Genomic DNA, 23,679 nt, shown 5'->3' with positions numbered 1-23,679 from the left:
CAACGCAATGCGCCAAGTTTTATGATATCCTGAAGGAAGTGAAATATGATATTATGAATCGCCCGCTCAGACAGTTGGGACAGTTTTTTCTTTTTTTTTTTGCTTTTCTCCATCTAGATGGAGTCCAGTTGAGTGGAGGAGTTGAAGTCGAAGATATAGTCGGAGTCGGAGGTACTTGAACCCCCTTTTATCTTGTGGTTGTGGAAACCTGTTGTCGCCGATGTTGTGTATTATGAGTTTGCGGTTTGTCATGTTAAAGTTAAATGCATGCAGCACATGCCCTGCATTCAGCACTGAGTGCCATTGACAGCCAACAAAAACAAAAACAAAATAAAATAAAAAATAAAATAAAAACAACGACGACAAGTTGATGTCGTTGCCCGAATGCAGCCCCTTATTTTTTGTCCAGGTGAAGCATTTTCTGCTGCTTCTGCTTAATCAGGTTAAAAATTGTTGAGTAATTACCGATGTAACCAAATCTCTAAGCCCCACTAAACGAAGGGTTGACATCTGAAATGCGATCCCTCAGATTATTTTTTAATAGGTTACTCAGCTGCGTTTAGACCTTAAGGTAATACCTAAGGGTAAACGTTTTTTAATTAAATAATAAGCTATTTAAAAAGTTTCTGGGCATAAAATAAGAACAAAATATAGAAGCAAAAGATCTGGAAAGCTCAATTAGTAAGAAAAATTGCAGAGAAAGTATTTTACAAGCCAGCCAGAAGTAATGAAAAGAATCTTCTTTACCAAGAAGAACCCGAAAGAATTACCAAAACAATAAATTCCACTAAATCATAAAAAACCCTCTGTTAACCCTGACTTTCTCCTGGAATCGCAATATTTCTTGGGAATTAGTGGGACTGAATCACTGGATTCTCACTACATTCGTTTAACGCTGCGTATGAGCAATTTGGGAGTGTGTGTGTTTTACTAATACAGCCAAACACGCGTCCGCCATAAACTCACATGGCGCATACGCAATATCGTGGAAAACATACAAACACGTTCCATTATATGCAGATAGATATATACAGTAAATTTGTTAACAATTGCCAAGCGGCAAAATTGCTATAAATTTCTAGAAGTTTTTTCCCCTACTTTTTTTTTTGTTCACTTTAAATCCAATTGGCCAGTTGGCCGTGCAACAAGGCTGAGACCACGAGTGCCAATAAATTTGCATTTTAATGAACTTCGGTGCATAAATATTAAAATAAATTTCGGCATTGGCCTAACCAAACTAACTAAACAGCCAAACTAATGTTACCTAAACAAATCGTTAACAATAATTATAATTGCCCATTTTGTCGATCATAATTTGTGGGTGCGTCGGACAGGAAGAGCTCTGGATATCTGGTCGAGACCAAGGAAATTAATGGGCTGGAAAAACACAAACCGAGCTGCACCAATTGGCGTCGAATAGGAAAATCAGGAAATAGTCAAAATCAGGTACCCTATAAAACGATATTACTTGTTTGGGGAAGACCAATTTATACTTTTCTTTAATTTTTGAATATAATATTTTATTAAATCGATTTGATTCAAGAAATCTTTTCAAGATTATATATAGATAAAAAAGTCTTTTTTTGTCAAGCTGTGTTTTCATTAATATAATTCTTTATATTTAATATCTTTAAAAGAAGCTTATGTCAAAAAAGCATGTTTGCCTTTTTCACTTAAGCAATTTTTTACTTTATTTCGACCTTTGGATTTCTTTCTGTTTTATTTGTGTATATTTTATTTAAATTTTTGCGGTAATTATTTAATGAACAAAATGATTTAATTACTTTTATCTAGAAGTTGATGACAATGACTATAAAAAATAATAAGAGTCCACAAGGAACCGCAAGAAATTTAAGCATACATAAAGGTTTAAAAACTATTAAAAACATTTAATGAAAAAATATTATTTTAAATTAAAAAATCTCCACATAACACCCTGTAACAGTCTCATTTAAAATACCTTATATATTCGACACTGACTGGGACATTTTTAAGTTGGCCGCTTTCCGTGACAGGTAAATTTTTATTAATTTTATGCTCATCGTCGCTGTGGTGGGTGCAAAAACGTAATTTGTTTTAATTTGTTTAATCGCTTAATCCGCAGCAGACGCTGCAGTCGGGCCCGAAAACCAGTTTGGCCCATTATACGGGCCCATCTGATCCGAGATCCCTGGTGGTCCTTCGGCAAGGCTGCTCTTTGTTTTTGATCGGACCGCTCGGCATCAGCTCAACACTAAGGCCAATTTATGATGAGCCCGAGCCCTGGGATGTGGCTTAATTAAGCTTTGGCACTTATTTTTCGGTAGGTGACCGGGATGGGAAATGGCCAAATTGGTGGGGCGATAGTGGCTTTATTTATGTCGGCCAGTAAAAATCATGTTGAAATCCATTTTCATAGAGTTTGAACTTGAGAATGGAGAACGGAGTGAGCAGCCGAGCAGTCGAGCAGCTGACAAAATGGGCATAAATCTCTTTTACCACTCGGCCGCTTCTGATGCTGACTGTCCGTTTCAACACGCCTGTCCCACACAGATACTCAAATGCCAAGATACTCAGATACTCGGATACTTCTTCGGGGGCTGGCTAGTAAATCAACTGAATCGCTCGTAAAAAGCCAAGCAGTTGACTCGAAATATATTATTTTTGTGGCTCTTTTCGGGGCTCTTGTGTGTATTTTTTAATTGTTTAAGCAACAATGGGTGGTAAAAATGGTAAATAAATAATAATAAAAGCTCGAAATAATTTATAAACTAAATCTGTTCTCTGTCGTTTTGTTTTTGTTTCGGTTTTTTACTTCTTGCGGTTTATTTAATTTGCTGGCGAGGAATCATTTCCTGTGGCCGCGCACTCAGCACTTTCTACGTTAATTACGACTAAAACAGAAAACTAAAGCGAGGCGAGTATTAACATTTTTCTCTGTTTGTTTCTCGTTATTGCTGTTGTTGTGGGGCTACTTTGTTGTTTCGATTTTATGCGTTTTTAATTACAAGCCGAAAAACTCAGACACAGATACCTCAAAATGAGCCAGTTCGAGAGGAAAACGAGAACAGTGAAAGGGAGAGAGTGTGGATTATGGATATTTTCTCATTATATTTCGGAATGTAATGTTTTTTAATTTAACAATGCTTTTGATGACCTAATTAACGCAAATAAAGATCTTTAAGATTAAGAAGCTATAATTATCTGATTTTAATAGACCACGGAGTAATATACAAAATAAAAGATATATTTTGTATCCATTTTAAAAGCACCAATCGCCCAAATATTTCACACAAATGCTTTTATGAACATTTGAGTTTGTTTTTTTATTGAAATAGTGAAAGTTATCTGTTATTCATCATTTAAATCTTAACTTTTCTTTGTTATTCGCCATATATTTAATTTTTATTTATAGGTAAGGTTTCCACATTTATATATTTCCAGCTTGCCTCCTTAGTCACAAATTTGTCCATTCAATTACATTTTCGGTTAATTCTCTGTTTATTTTCCTCCATCTTCAGTAGCCCGAGTTTTTCATTGTAGTGCATCAAAGAGCGCTCTAATTCCCCCAATGCCATTTTCCAATTACGTTAATAGCTCATAACATGACGTTTTTGTTTGTTGTTCTTCGCTTCGGACTCTTTAAAGCCGTTCTAGAGAGCTTTTGTGGCACAAATCGAGAACCGCTTCCCCGAATCGGTCATTCGTCCGAACAATACCAAACAATCCGTGTAGCGCCCTCCCCCATGAAAATGTTTGGTTATCGAGAAGAACTATATATACAAAATGATGTTTGTAGATCTGTAGTGGCATATTTTTCAGCTGACTTTGGGCTTGAGAGTAATTACGACGGAGGGCACTTAAAAGAATTGTAGCTGCTGCTGAGGCAGCTTCTTTTTTTTTGCTAGGGCCATAAAGTTTTTATGATCCCCCATTGATAGTGCGAGAGAATTCTATGGCCAAGCGCCCTCTGCCCGATGCCTTTACCGCCCATTCTTTGATTTTGCACCCAGATCAGGTGAACATCACGGATTTGACAGTTGATTCTGAATGGTGATCGAAGCCAAATGCAGTTTTCCGGAGGCAGGTCCCTTCGGAAAGTCTTTGTCTCTGGTTTGACTTTGTTTATAGGATTTCACAACCGTTTGGCATCCATTAATCATTGCGGTCGAAGTATGTCTGAATTTTTCTCTCGTTTCGCTTTTTAATGTTTTTTAAGCAACTGTATTGGGAGAGATAAAGAAAGAGCCAAGTTTTCAGCGGCTCCGTCAGTGTCTATTTTAAATTAATAGACATATTTTCCTTAAGAGTGCACCGGAAAAAATCAATCCAGTCGATAGTAACAGGAAATCAGCTTCAAGCAACCGGAAATAAACAATTTCTTACTCACATGTACTTAAGTAACGATATAATAAATCAAGTTTGCAATAGAAAGGACTATAAGATCCTAGGCATTTGTTTTTGTAACGATTTGGTAAAACAATCTTTTAGTAATGGCTATTAAAAAATAAAAGCTAGCAGTAATCCCTATTACCATCATATTTGAACCAATTTGGTAACATTTTTTCTCCGTGAAGTTTTCACCTTTTGTTTATTTGTTGAATCAGCCCCGTCAAACTGAGAGAAAAGCACATCTCGAGTTGCACGTCAGTGCTGGTAATGTGTTAACACAGACAGATAAGTCCGGGCCACCAAATGCTCCGGGTCTGAAACTTTAGCGCAAACTTTTTGACAACTTGTGAACTTTAGACTGACAACTCAGCACTGCCCCCTTCGCCCACTTCCACTTCCACATCCCTGTTCAGTAGTACAACGCGGTAGTGTATCATAAACCATAAACCACAGAATGCCCACAACAATTAAGGAACAATCACAAAATGCTGCCGAATTCTTTGGGATGCGCAAAGAAAAATAAGTTTGAGATATATAAACAAACCGAAAAGCGCCAAGCAGCTGAAGCATCATCATGAGGGGCAGCTACATCAATAATACCAATGGCGATTAGCCCATATTTGAGCAGAGCTATCAAGCTATAGAGCTGTCCAGACAAATCGAGATCGTTGGGATGGAAGATGGAGACTTATAAGGAGGGTGGATCAAACAGTTTTGGAAATCGATAATACTTTTAAATTTAAATAAAGGGATGAAAACGAGAAGGTAAATAGTAAAAAAGATTGGATCATTGGCTAAATGTTAAAAAGAAAAATCTGAGTGTATACAAATATTTTGAAAAGAACATAACCAACTACTTTTTTAGACTACAAGCTGAACAGGAACAAACCCACTGACGGTCAAATAAAATATGGGTTCAGAGTGAAAAGAGACTTCCTCTGTTAATAAGTACGTGGACATTTTAAGCAAGCCATAAATTTGGCTTAAAATTTGAATCATTCCCCAGCAAAGAAGTATAAATCTGAAAGAGAATATATGGAAGATGCAGATAAGAATTCCCAAGTGTACCACTTCCTACTTAGATTAATAAATGGTTTTACCAAATTAAATCATATTTTAAGATTTTTTTTAATAGTTATGAAATAAAAATACACTTTTTTCTATCCTTTAAAAATCTTTAAAATATTTAAAACAACCATAAAAAGTTTAATCAGTTCGTAATCGACTATGGCAGCATCTTAGAACGGCAGCACGGGACCAGCACGCCATATAGACGAGATTTCTGATGACTGTTGACTGACTAGGCTTTTGGTAGCTGCTCCCGTTTCTGTTTCACCTGACTTTTAGCTTATTACCAGCTCCTACGGCCATCAGATGGGCTCTGTGAAATGTTTTTTATGGTATTTGAAAATGATTAGCCGCCCAGATACGAAGAAGCGTTATTACGCGAACGTGTCTGGAGATGGAGCCGGGGATGACGATGGAGTATGTATGCAAACTCTGGGGCTTGGACAGTGGAACACACTGGATTTCCGAGTGACTAGGACAGCGGTGGAGTACAAAAGTGCCACAATTTTTATGATCATGCGACTCGATTTGATGCTTTTTCTTATGAGTGTTTTCTCTCTCTTCTTTGACCACCGGTTGATATTGTTTCTGTTTCTTTTTTTTTATACTTTGTTTGTTGTTACCTGAGCTCGTGGCCTAGCCCAACAACCGGAGAGCAAGCCAAAGACAAAGTCGCTAACCTTTTTTATCATCCGAGATGTACACGAAAAAAAAGATGACAAGTTTGTCGCGTGTAAACAATTCGCGGCGGCCAAAACAGAGCGCGGGTGGAGGAGCCAATTGAGGGGGATGAGTTGGGGGAGGGGGTTTCGGAGGTGCGGAGTGGATAGTGGATAGGAGAGCAATGTCACAGAAACGGAAATCAAGAGGAACGAAGTCGGGCTGGCTAGGTAACCGTAACCGAGTTAAAGAGCCCACAGTGTCTGAGAGAAGTACGTTCCAAGGAGGGTAAGTCAGCCAAATTTGTGTCAGTAAAAGCCAATTCCACAAAATTTAAATAAAAAATTTCAAAGCATAAAATTTTATAAAATTAGTATACGAATCATTTTTTGAAGTCAATTACTTTATTTTTAAGAAATATTTACTTAACTATTTAAAAAAAAAATTTTTTATCGTAAAGTAAATATTTGAATTCTATGTCTATACATTTTTAAAACAAATTGGTTTCTGATATTATATTTGGTTTAAAGTTTTAAAATGATATATATAATGATATGATGATATAAAAGATATCACCATGGCTTAAAGAGAAAGGTCTTGTGCTTCTTTCTTTCATTTTTACCTAGCTCGCATACAATTGGCGAGCACTGTGCAAGCCATATACCCCGTCAAAAAATAAAGCACATCCAACACAATCTACAGATACATTAGAAAATATCTCAAAAATCAACACAAAAACTACGGACGGTGGCGTCGCAGCCAACTGAGACGTCAACTGCGCCGGCGACGTTGCACACTGGGCCAGATTGCTCTTTAACGGCATAAATTCAACCAGTTAAGATATACAAGTAAACTTTACCGATTGGACTTAAGTTTCGTGCTGACTGGACAAAGTACCCCCATCAGCTATATGGCGGATGAGTAATATTTTTGTTATTATTAATTAATCTTTAATTTCTTAATTGTTTTTTTATTTAGAACATATTAAGCCCAACTTACAATATCTAGGTAAGGATTGCAGGCTAACGTAAAATTTTTTTTGTAAGAAAATAAAAAAAAAATTTACACTTTTTATCACATAATTATATAATGGTCTGTTCCATGCTACTGATAATTATATAGAAGTATTCCCTGATCATTGATTTCCGCATCCATAAAAAAACATGGGATACCTTTTTTCTTTAAAGAAGAATAAGCCCATCCTGTCAATTTTTGCATATTATCAGAAGGGTTTTATTCGATACGAAATAGCCAGGCTATGTTCATTTAAAAAATTAAGTTAATTTTCCTGATACTTCCTGATTAATGCCAAAAAGCAGGCGATCTGGCCCAGTGTAAGTTGGGGGAACAGAACAGAACGCCACAGATTTTGAGCGCTCGGATCGCGCATGAGTGAAATAAATTTTCACGCTTCCAAACAGAGCGTCAGCAGAGCTGCTAAAGTGGAGGAAGAGACTTTTCGACGGCGACGTATCACCATCAGAAACGATCCGACAACCGACCGACAACCGACGTCCATTCATAGAGTGCCTTATATTTTTTGTGGGGTCGAGAGATCTCTCCGATCGGAACCGATCCGATCCGCAGAATCAGAATCAGAAGCAGAATCAGTCAAGAGTCCGGGCCCGATCGGTATTCGTTATATTTCGCGAGTGAGATTCGATTTTCGCGAGCGCGGAGGAGGTGGAAAATCCCACGGTTGTTACGAGCTTACGTTCTCGAAATGATCGGCTAGCGATCCCTCAGATCCATATGAACGGTCAGCGCGAGTGTTCCGATCGCGAGAAGAATTCACCTCGAGTGTGCGTCTTGTGATGTTGGGAACATGGGAAAATCGGGCGCAAAGGATGCGCCACAACTTCTGGATGGAACGAAATTAACAAAAACATAACTGAGCCGCAAAAAGGAAGATCGAGGGCCAAAAAGGCAGCCAAAGCTGGGGCTAAAGCGAATATAAAAACCAAAATAAAAAGTACGGACAAAAGCAGAGTCGCGCGACTTGGGTCTTCGGCCTGGGATTCTCTGATTAAAGCGCGCGTTTAATTTCATTTTTTACGCTACTCCCTGGTCGATCCCAACCCCCACCCCCGCCCGAAATACATCCCCACTCGCTGGGCCCAAAATAAAAAAATAAAAGGAAGAGAAAACAATTCCCCAGTTGGACTCCACCCTTGGCCAGGCTTTTGATTCGCTGTTCAACTTTTTGGCCTGAAACTTTTTGTTTGTTTCGTTCGCCTGGATCGCGAAACCCGGCCGACGACTCCTTGCCAATATTCCTTTTGGCCGCTTCTCAGTACGCCGGCAGCTTTCTCCGTGTGCGTACGCAGCCTCTGCCTCAAACAGCAGCGAAAAAAAACAGTGAAAGATCAGGAAAGATCAGCCAGATCATCCAGATCACCTCGGATCAGATCGGTGATCATGTCGCCCGGGATTCCGCAACCAACCGCCAACTTCCCCCTGATGAAATATATAAAAAAAATCCACTCAACCCGAGACGCTTGATTAATTCGCACACGTCAACGATATTCAAATAAGCATCTCGTGTACTCATCGTGGCCGCAATAAAAACGGCTTTAACTTTTACTACCTGCCAAAAAAATAAAACAAAAAACGCTATAAATATAAAGCACTCACTCACTGAAAAAAACAAAACAGCTCAACGGGCCAGAATTTGGTTTGTTGCCGCTGCATTTGGCGGCTCCAATCGATATGCGTTTGCTCATGGTAATTGCAATTTTAATATTCGCAATGCCAATGACTGGATTCGGCTGGTAAGTGGCATTTAAATATTATTCTTTAACAACCACTGAAAATATACCACCTCAATAGTAATAAAACGGAATATAAAATTTTAATTTACTTGTAGTTGAAAGTCTGTTTACATGATCATAAATTAGGGGCCACCGTTGTTGTAATTTCATTTTTAATATATTATTTTCAAATTTTACAAAATTGTATTTAAAAATAAATTTAATAAGGCCAATAAACTTTCCATTTTACTTGACTTAATTAGTTTAATTTGCTATTTTTAAATATTCTTTTATATTAGTGACAGGGTATCCAAAATTATAAATTGTTAAAACAGAGGTGTGGAGTCCTATAAACTAATTTTTTACAGCGTACTTACCCAATTTTAAAGTAAATATTTGTATCAATAGATACAATAGAAAAAGCAAATAGTTTTTCTTTGGTAATTGATTTCCAGGATCAGCTGCTAGTGGTAAAATAAGACATGAAAGAGAATTTCAGCTTGTTTTGAGCATTAGACCTTCATAATGTGGCTTTTTTAAAAGCGCTTCTTAAAAATGATGATAATGACAAGGATCGTCAGCTGGTTTGTGATATATTGAAACGTAAATAATGCATTGTATTATGTACACAGAACTTCTCTAAATTTAATCATCTGGTTTAAACTTATGCACCTCAGCTAACAAAGTCGCTTCGCTTTGGCCCGTTGGTGCCCGCTCAACATGCAATTTATGTTCTGTTTCAATGCCAAAAAACCCATTACCACCCGCTCGGAGGTCTTTTGGCCACAGAGCATCTGTGTTCATGTCAAATCGCATCAATTTACGAGATAGAGATTGGCGTAACAGCTTCCGGTTGGGGAGACCGAAAATAAAAAAGTGCAGGCACCGCAGAACCAAAATAAATGCCCAGCCAAATGCGATCTAAATGGTCAAAATGCAAATGCAAATCCAAATCAGAGCCAATCGAGCGTGGCGACCGATTCGGCGGACCTTCAAAATGTGACGTTTGATTTAGATTTAATTACATGGCAACTTTTCTACTCTCCCCCTTATTTTTTTGTGGCCAAAATAAATGGCTACGAGTAGAAGCGGATGAAGCCGAAAAGCCAAATGACACTTGGAGCAATTTATGCGCGAAATTACAGGCGAAAAGGCGTCCAACGAGATGAATAAATAAATAAACAAACCGGGGAGGACAGACATCAAATAGAAAGAGAACTAGTGAGGGAAAGGAAGGGGTTCCTTCTTACACATAAGTTATGCACTTTGCCAAAATATTTGCCAGCAAAGTGGCATCAATGAATTCGCCCCAAAGAGGTCCGCCTTTATATCTATTTGCCAAAAGGTAGAAATATTGTGGCTGTCAACGGCATCGAAAGCTGAAATTTGGCAGGATGGATGCAGGGTGGCCAAAAGGGGGCGGCGTGGGCGTCGCGTGGCGTAGACTGCATGACGATTTCGTGGCTATACCCCCTGTATATATGTCTGTAGATCTGTTTTTTTTATTTTCATTAATTTAATTTGAGTTCTGTGCAACTGGGCGCGTCAGCAGCGAAGGTGGACACCTGCAAATTGTGGGGATAGGGGTGAAAAGTGGCTGGGTGTTTCCATGCTGCATCCAATTCAATTGCCTCTTTTCACAATAAATTAATTAAATAATTAAAGCTCAAGTTCAACGCTGTCAGTTCTTTTTTTTGCCGCCTTTTGATGTCGAACGTTGAACGAGATGTGCGTCCGTTGATGTCGCCACCACCCAAAAGTTGCACCGAAAACAAAAATTAAACCCAAATCGTCTGCCTTTGGCTGTGCCACTTTCTACGCTTCATCAGTGCCGCTCAAGGGCGGTGGGGCAGATACTGATGACAACCTGCAGGCCATGAAAGGTGACAGATGGGCCGACCGACTCAGGAACAAGGTGTTAAGAACCCTTTTTAAGGAAAAATGAGAAAATGCGGACTAAGATTGCAGGTCGAAATAGAAAATTTTCATTTAAATCAAATGCAAGTGTAAATACGAAATACAATTTAGTAAGCTGTTAATTTTTAATATTTTATTTTAACCTGAAACTATGCCAAAAATGTTAAAACCTTTCTTAAGCCATACAGGCATGCTTTTCTAAAATATTAAATTGAAACTATTTTTATACAATACCTATTTTTCTGAATTTTTATTTATTTTGCTTTAAACAAAGAAATCATCTTCCTTGGTATAAAAAATTATTTCTAGAGTATTTCGTATAGTAATTAAATTTTTAAAACTTCAAAGTGTTATGGTAACTCTCTAAAAATAAATGAAAATGAAATGAAAATAATAACCTACTCAAGTTTTTTCCCAAAACTAATCGCCACATTAATAAACCCATTCCAATCCATCATCCGCTTTAATGCACAAAACCAATCGATGGGCTTGCAATAACCGATCAAGTGCGGATCTGCGCAATTTGCATTCTACAATGGGTCCGGAAATAGCTAAAATGAGGCGATTTGGGGGGTTTACAGCCCCACAAAAACGTATCTCATTTTGTTTGTGTGCATTTGGCGAGTTTTGCAGCCGAACTGCACTAAATCAAACGGTCGTTGTGTGAGCGATTGAGATCATAATCGATGGGCCAGAGATGAGCACAGACGAATGTTTGGATCGGATCGGCGGGGATCGCACTCGTATTGTGGGTAGATGTTCCGTTAAATGAATGGAAATTCCAGGCGGCAGAGGGGCCCACGAAGGAGGGTAGCCAATTACAGAGAATCTTACAACAAATTGCCGTTGATCGGGCAGAAATTTAGCGCTGATGTGTCTGGAATTTAATTAAAAGCAGCGCTGCGAGACGATGATGAAGATCTCGCAATTCTCAAGATCTATGCAGTTTGATTTTTCCCCCGTAAGAGAAAACCCTAAATGAGCTCATTTCCGTTGGAAAATCATTTGACATTTGCCGGCGACTTCCTGCTTTTCATTCAATTTGCAATTCACATTTTCATTCATCGAAAATCCGTTCAGTCAGTGCCCCTCATCTGCCGATTAAAATTTTTTTTTTTGGCACTCGCAGCATGTGAAATGGTAATTAATGCCAGGCGGGGCATTTATGGGTTAAGGCAAACAGGGGGTGGTGGGCGGTGGGTGGCCCAGTGGCCACTTAGTCTCAAGCTGTGCTGGCTCCACAGTCGGTGGTTGCATCAACAGCATTGCTCATACGCCCCGTGCAACCACGAGATCATCTCTGCCGCAAATTTGGCACACTTTATGAGCCAGCAGCAACAAACACCCCCAACAGCAAAAGCAAAAACAACCCAATAATCATGTTCAACTAACGAGCAGACAAAACTCGGCCAATTGCCAAAATCCACTGCAGATGAGTTGATTATGAGCAGAAAATCAGCGAAAAAAAAACAAAACAAGAGTCTCTGACACAATTCGCTCGACATTAACGAGAGTCTCGGCGTCCGTGTCTCTAGAGAAAGTTTCACGTTCAAGTTTCTTTCCCCAACCTTAAACCCCAAAAGTAGCTAGTTACCGGACACTAGATTTTTGCAAGTCTTTTAATTAAAAGTCATGCTATTTGTTTAATTTGTTAATTTGTCGCTTTCCCCCTGTTACATTGACGAATGTGTCTGTCTTCAGCCTGTCTGTCGACTGCATCATAATTAAATTGGATGACGAAACAAAAGAACATCGACCAGACATGGGTCAAGTTGGAGGACAGTGTGGCACATGAACAGGTAGATGATGATGGGCCAGGCCATGATGTCTGTCAAACAGTTTGTGCCGAGAACTCGGTCTTGTCTTCATCTCACAAGGATGATGATGGTACCAGCAAACTTGGGAAAGTACGGAAGCTGATTTGGGGCTACTATAAGATAAGGAATTATCAAAGCAGTTGGAGATATCCCTACCATTTTCAACTTTTTAAACACTATTTAGGTACTTCTGTTAATTGATTAAATATGTAAAGTAAATATTGCAACCAAGACATTTTTCAGTATTACAAAACTTTTCATCTTGTCACGAATTATTTCCTTAAAATACCTACTAAGAACAAAATCTATATTTATCGTAAAATCATTTTCAGAAGTACAAAACGTCTTACATCACAACTAATTATTTTTTAGCACATCTCAAAATAACTGTTTTCAAATAGTCAAATTAAAATCTTTTGCTTATAAAAAATATTTTATACAACAAACTTACTAAAACTAATTTTTAATCAACAGACAAATAATATAAATAACTTAATAATATAAATAACTTAACATAATAAAATATTTACCGCTCCTTAATGACGCTGGCATTCTAAGCCTCAAGAATCCTTGCCCGTCGGCCGATGCCCAATTCTTCTTTCTCACAGCCTCAATCACTGTGATTAAGCACAGTTTAGACATCCTTGACATGAACATGACCATGTCCGTGCGTCGATGATCGTTCCCTAAGCCCAGCTACGCCTATTTGAGCCATAATTAAGTTAAACGTTGTCGCAATTTGCGCACCTCAAAGTCACCAAGCCCCGAGATTGATGTCGCCTTTGTTGGCCCAGAGAGTTAAGAGTTGGCCAGCGGAGTTAAGGCACTTAGGGCTAAAGTTGAAGTCGTGCCCTGCCCACTGGAACCAAAGAAGGAGGCTTGTTAAAGGAATGACATTGCCCGTCGCAGCAAAATACTCATAGTAAATATGCCTGAATTATTAGCCAGCGTTTTTGTTGCGCCAATTGGACATGGACATGCCTGGGAAACTGTATGAAAAACATAGTTTGGTATTCCAACACCAGTGATTTAAAAGCATTAAAAAGTGAGACATAATTTTGAGAAGTATATATTTCTTTGTTTGAATGCAAAGCTTAATAAAAATAAATACTTTGTTAATCAATATTAAATATTATTGAGCTGTAGATCCTTTTTCCCAGATTGCCATGACCTTCTTAAATAAATCCAGTAAATTTAAGCCCAATGACACTTTCTGGATTTGATACAATTTGATATAAATGATATAAAGTCGTATAATGTTAGGCCTTAAAGCCTTTTTCTTGGTTAACAATGCTTTTTAAAATAACTCCATTAAAAATCGAGCAAGTGTAATAAGTCCTTAAATCAAAATGCCATACGACCATCGAAATAGTGACAAGTATAGTATTCAAATCAGTGGCGTATAAGATGTTTATCTTTCTGGGGTTAGGACAGATCGAATTAGAGGATATGTGAGGGCGCCCGAGCAGGGCGAACACGTTAATATGCTAATTGTCAAATGACAAACATCAGTTCCCCAGTTCCAGAAATCCCTCCTTCCCCCAAAAAGGTGCCAAAAAGCAGCATGCGGCGCCCACACACGATGCCGCACCCACCGGATCAGATCGGTCCCCAGCTCCCAGACGTGTCAACACCTTTTCGGTGTTTCTTATTTATTTAACATTTTTTTTGCCAGTAGCTGTGGCCGGGGACCTAATCGATTGTCAATGCTGCCGCCCACATCAAACGCTTCTCCCTCGAAATTCGTATGCACAAGAGATCAGCACTTGCGCCGAGGCATTCTGTAGACAAATATTTGAGCGCGCAAATGAAACTGACCAGCCGCAACAGCACTTGACTTGGCCAAGGCACAAATCCGACGGACCAGCTCAGCGCAGGCAGTCAGGAAAGCCAGCAAGTCAGAAAATAAAAAGCCAGAGAGCCAGCCGGACGACCAATCCAATGGCCATTCATTCACTTGTCAACGCTTTGTTTAAATACTTTGCCACTCGCATGTTGACAAGTGGTTTAAGTCGTTGATTTGTTTACACTGACCACGGGGCAGGAGGGGAAGTTGGAGGGAAAGTCGACGAGGACTGCAACCTGACTCACGAAAATGAGTCAATCAAACGATTCTACCTATTTACATAGAGATATTGAGATAACAAGAAGATAAACTGCAGTTAAGAGGAGACTTTCCGGGGTGATGAGATCACAAAAAATAATTTTGAAAATTAGTTAGGGGTTTCAATTTGTTTTCAATCTGCCTAGAGTATTTTTAACATTAAATGGAACAGTTAAATTTATCTTTATATATATTTCTATATATATATATAAATATAAATATAATAAAATAAATAAATAATTAGATATCGAATGGTATTCTCTTTATTAAAACATGATATTGGGCAAATAAGTTCCATTTTAAATTATTCATAAGCACAACTCTTACTTTGAAAGAACTAGTTTCCTTTTATGTACCTTATGTTAATAGAGATAACCAATGAATATAAATAGTTTCTATCTTTCTACATTCCGGGAAAGTCCCAAAAAATCTATCCGCTTTGGCCCACCCGTTTATAGCACATATCTACAAGTGCAGGGGGTATGGGATAGTATGGGAAATTTCAACCACTTGTCTTTTTGGGACTACCAAACCGGGCACTTTGATCAATGCCAAAGCACCTGAAGAGAGAGAAAGGCAGATACGAAAGGAAAGAGAGGGAAAGGAATCACTGAAAGTCCATTGAGGCCTATAACGACACCCATACGAGGCAAGTCAAGCAAACACACACATATACTGGGAGCAAAATAAAGATACGTTTCCAAGTGTTGCTTTACTGGATGGGATGGTATGGTATGGGATGGTATGGTGTGGTATGGTATGGGGAATGGGATGGCGATGGGAATGGGCAGAGGGATCGGATCGGTAGAGGGACCTGAGAGATCTGAAGTTGTGCTGGCTCCTTTTCATGTTTGCCGACAACTTCGCTGCCGACTTCGCTGCCAAGTAAACTTCAGTTCAACTTCAAAAACCAAAAAGTGTCGAACGATCGGTTGCTCCACTCTCTGTGCGGCTATTTTCCGCTTAACAAAAATCTCCTTTTTTTTGTGTTTCGAGTTGCTATTTGTGTTCGGTGGTGGTGGCAACTTGTGTGGTTGAAAAGTGTTTGAGTTCTTTAGATCTCTCCAGTCATCAACGCAACGCAGCCAAGACGTCATCATCATCAAAGCAGCAACATTTAGAGTAGCAGCAGCAACATCTAGATTCCCAACAGCAACAGCAATAGCAATAGCAACATCTCGATCGAAGATGAAGATGATCATTGTGATTTGATCTTCAATTGTTTCTACTTTGTTTACCAGCGCGTCTATCATTTGAAGTTTGTATTTGGCGGCCGAGACTGTTTTTGTTGCCTTTTGGAGTTAATATTTTCGTTAAGTACTTGTGCGTGCGTGTGTCTGCTCTATTTGTTATTTTGACTTTTTTCCATTTTGTAGCTATTAAGTTGTCATAATCTCCTCGAGTGTTTTGGAAGTGTGTGTACATTTTTTGTGGCATTGCCACAGGGAGCTGCAGTGCAACAACCAGGTGGCAAAAGCATCCCAGGTGGGCATCGATAATGGGAATCTGAAGCGGTTCAAGTGGTTTATCTACTGGCTCTGAGAAAATTGGGGGCACCAGAATTGGGTTATCAGATATGCGAGAACGCTGGGTAAGAATCTTTGAAATGCAGAAATTAGATGTCAGAACTTAAAAATTTAATGTTAAAAAAAATATATTTACATACTCTTTTTTTATAACCGATAAAATAATTTATTTACTTTTTTGGTATAGCAAAGTTTTTAATAATTCAGCATTTAAGTTTGCTACCCTCTAATGCAACAGCACCCGAAAAACTCTTTAATGTAATGCCAAAATATCTAGTAAAGTTCATAAAATATATCTATGAATACAAATCCGATCCACATATCATCCGGTTATTAGCATATTTGTCGGCTAAGCTTCCACTTATGAGTTTGGCGCCATCCAATGCGTAAATCTTTTCGCACACAAGTTCATTAAAAATAGTTTTATTTATTTATTTATGCTGCTTAGCCGAAATTTGTCTGCGTTTATTTGCCTAGAATGCCAAAACCTCCGAAATCCAAAGGAAAAACACAAACTTCCAAAAGATGAGCTCAATTTTTGTGAATCTTATTATACCCGTTACTCGTAGAGTAAAAGGGTATACTAGATTCGTCGGAAAGTATGTAACAGGCAGAAGGAAGCGTTTCCGACCCCATAAAGTATATATATTCTTGATCAGGATCACTAGCCGAGTCGATCTAGCCATGTCCGTCTGTCCGTCTGTCCGTCTGTCCGTCTGTCCGTCTGTCCGTCTGTCTGTCCGGATGAACGCTGAGATCTTGGAAACTATGAGAGCTAGGCTATTGAGATTTGGCGTGCAGATTTCTGAGCTTCTTACGCAGCGCAAGTTTGTTTCAGTAGAGTGCCACGCCCACTTTTACGCCCACAAACCGCCCAAAACTGTGGCTCCTACAGTTTTGATGCTAGAATAAAAATTTTAACTGAAATGTATTGTTCTCATCAATACCTATCGATTGATTTAAAAAAAAGTTTGCCACGCCCACTTTATCGCCCACAAACCGCCCCAAAACTTCAAAAAATCGTAAATATGAACGTGGATATCTCGGAAACTATCAAAGATATAGAATCACGGTTTCAGATTTAGATTCCGTAGCTTTGTACGCAGCGCAATTTTGATACGCGAATATGCCACGCCCACTCTAACGCCCACAAACCGCCCAAGCCTGTGGCGCCCACAATTTTCATGCTAGATACAAAATTTTAACTGAACTGTATCGGTCTCGTCAATACCTATCGATTGACTAAAAAAAAATTGGCCACGCCCACCATAACGCCCATAACGCTTGAATCTGTCTACCGCCGGTAGGTGGCGCATTTCAGTCTTGCTTTGCTGCTTGCTTATTTCCATTTCCCTTTGGTCCCTTTAGCTGAGTAACGGGTATCTGATAGTCGAGGCACTCGACTATAGCGTTCTTTCTTGTTTTTTACTTTTTTCTTCGTCATACGCTGCGTATACGTAATGGCGACGATGAAGAGGTCCTCATTAATTGTTTATTATCTTAAAATCGAGCGGTTGGCAAAAGTCGATGAATATAATTTTAGCCATACTTACTCACACCAACATTTTTGCAATTTTCCCAATCGATGCAATTTTCGTTTTCATTTTGAATGCCATTTGCCGGCTTCTGCTTCTGCGGCGTTAAAATGTAATTTAGGTGGAAAATTAATAATTACCCAACAATGTGGGTGCAGTATGTGTATGCACACGTATGAGTATATCTTTGTGTATACCTATAGAGTAGAGTGTATATTCATTTGGAGATCGACTTCTCGGGTATGTGTCAGCATTCAGAAGCGGCCACTGAAAACTGTTTCTGCGGGTACTGCTCGCCTTTGGCGCTGATTTATGTTTTTCCATTTCAGATTTATGACTTTTTAATAGCTCAATCGCTCGGCTTTTCGCTTTTTTCACATTGCACATTCGCGTGAAATTTACTTTGGCTGTTCGTGAACTTTGCGCCGATTTCCAGTTGTGTGGAAAGTGTTTCGGATGGTTTATGCTCTGCCCGGTTTGAGATCGCGGGTAAATAAAGCGCTTCTGCTGCCAGTTTTGCTCTTCCCTCAAGCACTGATTGATCGATTTGTCCATCATCTATTGCCCCCAGCGATTCCAGTTGCGATTGGTATTTTCAGAACCATAAAAGTGAGGGGAACTCTCAGCTGAGTCAGTCTAAAAATACAAGAAATCACTGCCAAGCCTCGGCGAACTTCAAAATGTGAGCTACGTGCAGATTATTCATCGATGACAAAGTGTCTGATAAATGCCTTTGGGCCAGGGACAAACCCTTGAAGGAAAACAAAATGTTGGTCATAGCTAATTGAAAACGTGATTGCTTATCGGTTGTGACGTTAAAGATATAGATTTACAAAGGTGTGCCCTAGGTGGGGACTATGGGAAAATTATATTACTGAAACGGATAAGTCAGAGCAAAAAATGAGTTAAATGCCTTTAAAATAAATCAAAATTAAATGGTTTAAAAATTATCTAAAAAGTGAAGTTTTAAGGCCATCAAATAATATGAAAATGTTTCAATTTGATATAAATTTTACCTGGATTAGACACACATATTTTGAAGCTGAGCTGCAGGGAATTTGGTATTGTTAAAAAGTTTGAGTTTGTTTTATTTATTTAATTCTATTTTTAAGTCGTTTTAATTTTTTCTTGGCCGCTAGCGCCAACATCCTCTTCCATCCAAATCAATATACAAATTTTTAAATGTTACCAATTATCTAAATCTAATATTTTTGAAATATTATGGGATTATTTATATTCCATAGATTTATATTTATTTTAAATAAAAATTTTTGTTTTGTGTATGAGCTTCATATTTTAAATTGAAGGTAGTTCAGTAGAATTTTTTTATAGATATTTTTTTTTTAATTATTTAACTATAACTATATTTTTATTTTTCAGGGCCGAGGGCACCAACATCCTTCTCGATCCAAATCTAATGTGCAAGAAGACACGTCGGCTGCGCGGCAAGTTGGCCGAAATCTGCCGGCACGATTCGGCCCTGCTCAAAGAGATCATCATCAATGGCATCAACCTGGGCTTCCGCGAATGCGAATTTCAATTCCGCAACCGGCGGTGGAATTGCACTGTCCTGCGCAAGAGCATGAGGAAAATCTTAATGCGCGGTAAGTAGTTTTTAGAGTCGAACGAAACTAGTTTCGGGGGAGGGGGATTCAGTTTATTATGCAGTGCCAACGGGCAACCTGTCAACACAATCTCTGAGCCTCTGAGTCACACATAAGGGAAACCAGGTGGAGATGCTATCGCGGGTTAGCTGCCTAATTACAACTCATCGTTGCACGCCCCGAGTTTATTTCCTTTTATTTTTTTGGGTTGTCATGGACAAGGCCTTGCAGACCGCACCATCCATCAAGTTGCATAATAAAAATGCAGCGACCCGCGCTGATGAATAGCGCCTGAAATGAGCCTACAAAGCTGTCAATTTTAATAAATTATTGCCCAGGAAAGTGGCAGGCGAAAGGAGGAGGCCTGGATGGGTTGGATACTGATCCTCGATCGCTGCACTTAATGACAACAATGCGCAAACAAAACACATACCAAACGGTGGGTATGCGGCCATAAATTCCACGGGCGTAACCACCGAAATTCTCCTTTGGTCGGTTTAAAGCCTCGCCCTGTCAACCTGTCAGCGAAAATAATACAGAAAATTAAAATAAGAAAACCCAAAGAGGTCTCTCATGTAGCACTCCATTTTAGGGTGGCTCAAGACTTATCACCTGTCGCTGAGAAAAAAGAACCAGCACTTCACCTTCGAGCGCATTACAAGCGTATGCAAATTAAAAACCCGGCGATTACAATTGCGATTCGGATTTCGATTTCGTTTTCGCTTTCATTAAACGTGACTGTCAACACCACGAGTCACCAGCGGACATTTGCGATTTGTAATTTGTGATTTGCATAGAGCAGCGATCGCTGATTGGTGATCGCCAATCGAACATGCAATAAATCATTTTGTCGCTGAGGCTGACAAATTAAAATCAATCAGGCGACACGTGCTGACAACGCTAATGATTGAGGATTGATTGAACGTGGGGGAAATCGATTGTGGCTCGGGGTTCTCGTTTTAATGGAAGAAGAAGGATATTGTATTATTATGAAAAATTTACATTAATTATCCAGATGGGTGAAAATTTTTTTCAAAATTCCTTTGTTTCTTTTTTATTACTAAAGTTATACGTAAAATTAAATATATTATTGAATAACATAACACTTCACTGACAAATTTAAATCAATCAGGCGACACCTGCTGACAACGCTAATGATTGGGGATTGATTGAACGCGGTGGAAATCCATTGTGGAACAATTTTTGCAAAATTCCTTTGTTTCTTTTTTTATCACTAAAGTCTTACGTTAAATTAAATATATTATTGAATAACATAACACCTCACTTAATCCTACACTTAAAACAATTAGCTGTAGGTTGTGGTTGGCTTTCCAATGGAAGAGTTAAAATCCACTTAACGAAATACTTAAAAATTTTAATCGACTAATAATTCGGATTTGCTTATACATCAACCATTCATTAACTTTTAGTTAAAGCGTATATTGTTATAATTTTAAATTGACAACACGTTACAATCTAAAACTATTCAAAAAATTTGATATAATTTTTAAAAAGTTCATTTCGGTTTCGGAATATTTTAGTCACCAAACTAAAATTTATTTAAAATGTATTATGGGATATGTAAAATTAAAAAAATAAAAAGATAATATTGACAATATTGTTCGGAATTTGATTTAATAGTCAAAAAATAGTATCTACTATACCCAAAACTCTCATTTTTTACAGATTCTCGCGAAACGGGTTTCGTGAACGCGATCACAGCCGCCGGAGTGACCTACGCGGTGACGAAGGCCTGCACGATGGGCACATTGGTGGAGTGTTCCTGCGACAAGGCGCACATGCGCAGAAACGGCGGCCAGCCGCAGATGGTGACGGCGGCGACCGCGGAGGCGGCTCTGGAGCGGCAGCAACAGGCGGCGATGCTGCGGCAACAGGTGCCGCTGCTGGGTGAACATCCCGGTCAGCAGCAGCGGATGAGTCGCATCAACAACGGCAGCACCATGACGGATATATCTCCGATGGAGAACCGGAACGGACGGAACCGAAGGCCTGGCGGAAGGAGGGGGCGTCGCAAGTTCTGGGACAACATCAAGTTCCCCGAAGGTCAGTGGGAGTGGGGCGGATGCAGTGACAACGTGAACTTTGGCCTCCGGCACTCACGCGTTTTCCTCGACGCCAAGCAAAGGCAGAGACGCAGTGATCTGGGCACACTGGTCAAGTTGCACAATAATAATGCAGGTCGATTGGTAAGTAGCAAACTAATTTTGGCAACAAAAAAATGTGTTAATATAAAGAATTTGTAAATAGTGTTCATGCGTAGAATAACTTTGATAACTTTCTAAAAATATTTAATTTATTGTACTAAGGATTATTAAAATAACATTCTTAAAATATTTAGGGGCACAGACCATTTTATTTTGCACAAGGCATTGTAGCAATCGTCTTAGGAATTGGGAATTAAGGTTAAAGTTTAAGGTTAAAAATAAATAAACTAATAATTAATAGCTGTCGAAAATCCCCTTAAACAATAATAGGTATATAAGATCATGGGTCATGGAGAAAGAAATTATTACTCGTTTAAGCTAGAGTCCTTAGACTTTTTTTATACAACCCTTGGACAGCTCAGTGATATTTACGAAAAATATAATTTATTATTTTGCTCTTGAAATTAACTAAATCTATTAATCAATTTCTAGAATTCGAATTTATTTATTATATATTCCTTATACCTTTCAGGCCATTCGCGATGCCATGCGGCTGGAGTGCAAGTGCCACGGGCTGTCCGGCTCCTGCACGGTGAAGACCTGCTGGCTGAAGATGCCTCCGTTCCGGGAGGTGGCGGGACGACTGCGGGATCGGTACGACAGTGCCAGGAAGGTGACGTTGCGCAACGACGGGAACAGCTTCATGCCGGAGAGTCCGCACACGAGGCCGGCGAACAAGTACCAACTGGTGTTCGCCGACGAGTCCCCCGACTTTTGCACACCCAACGCAAAGTCGGGGGCCCTGGGAACTCAGGGCAGGGAGTGCAATGTGTCCAGTTCGGGATCCGATCGATGCGATCGATTGTGCTGCAATCGAGGACATACCCGTAGAATTGTGGAGGAGCAGACCAATTGCAAGTGCGTCTTTAAGTGGTGCTGCGAGGTGACATGCGAAAAGTGCCTGGAGCATCGAGCGGTCAACACCTGTCTTTGAATGACCAACCAGACCATTCAACATTATCACTTGTATTATTTTCTTCGGTTTAGTCAGGAATAGAATTTTGAAAGCTTTCCATTTCGCGTGATAGAAACACACACACTTACAGAGAAAACGTTTTAAGTATTAACTAACAAGTAAACACGAGTATCTCTAATCTTTTAGCTAGTTGTAAATACGAAATAGAACTCACATAAATATGCCTACGTTATATCATTCATATGCAACTCATGTAAGCCTTGTAAATAGTCGTAATAAAATGAAAGAAAATCTAAACCAGTTATTATTATTTCAGAAACATATTTTTTTCAGCCTAGTTCCTTTGGGAATAACAACTCCTTCCGCTTGTCATCCAATTAATTGCAAACAAATTGAATTTTAAGTAACCAGATTGTCTACAACAAAATTATATGCTAAACGGAAATGTATTTCAAATCGATTCGCCCATTGATTGAAATCTGCATAAATGATTAAACGTAAATTAATGAAGACAACACAACAACAATACACAAATCGATTGAGCAGACTGGCAGCTTAAACCCGTTCCCAGTTTCATTCAAGTGTATCTATCTATCTTTTGGGCATAGTCATTCCGTTGACTTTCCCATAAATTAACACAATTTTATTGTTGTCGACACGAGATAAAAATCTATAGAAATTTGCCTAAACAGCAAACAAAAGTTCGATGACAACGAAAAGAAGGCAAAACGCGTTTTGAACAGAATGAAAATTGATTTGCCCATTGTGCATAAATTACTATTCGCAGACAGATCGATGGAGCGCCATCGATCTTTAAATGCATAAATTAAGAAATCAAATCGATGTCGCTAAATGCATGTAATTAAATGATTATCGTTTTGTGATGTTCCATCATGAGCAACAGAAGCAAACAAATATGCATTAAACATATTATTATCATTGAAATTCTTTATTGGATAGTTCAAAAGTGGTTCATAGTGGATTTCTTCTTATTTTATTTGTGGGTGGCATTTTATATGATTATAATATTTTGCTTTGCTTTTTTTTTTTAAAAATAAGATCGTATGTTACTTACATAAATACTTCTGAAGAACTAATATCAATTAAATTGATCACCCAAAATCTATTTAGATAAATAAAATAAACTAAGAATAAATTGTATACCCAATTCTGTGTACATAAAGAG

At 38.8% G+C, this 23,679-nt stretch overlaps 1 protein-coding gene across 1 annotated transcript; it reads left to right on the top strand.

The window, feature by feature from the left end:
- Positions 1-7,609: 7,609 nt before the first annotated feature.
- Positions 7,610-22,790, top strand: LOC119548357 (protein Wnt-6). The gene is made up of 4 exons (XM_037855572.1): positions 7,610-8,870; positions 19,129-19,352; positions 21,039-21,559; positions 22,050-22,790. Exons 1-4 carry the CDS (start codon positions 8,809-8,811, stop codon positions 22,509-22,511), a joined length of 1,269 nt encoding a protein of 422 aa, XP_037711500.1. The 5' UTR covers positions 7,610-8,808; the 3' UTR covers positions 22,512-22,790.
- Positions 22,791-23,679: the final 889 nt, after the last annotated feature.

The sequence above is a fragment of the Drosophila subpulchrella genome, chromosome 2L (assembly GCF_014743375.2).
Source record: "Drosophila subpulchrella strain 33 F10 #4 breed RU33 chromosome 2L, RU_Dsub_v1.1 Primary Assembly, whole genome shotgun sequence".
Taxonomy (NCBI): Eukaryota; Metazoa; Arthropoda; class Insecta; order Diptera; family Drosophilidae; genus Drosophila; species Drosophila subpulchrella.
The sequence above is the reverse complement of the archived record's forward strand: the minus strand, read 5'-3'. Positions and strand labels throughout refer to the sequence as shown.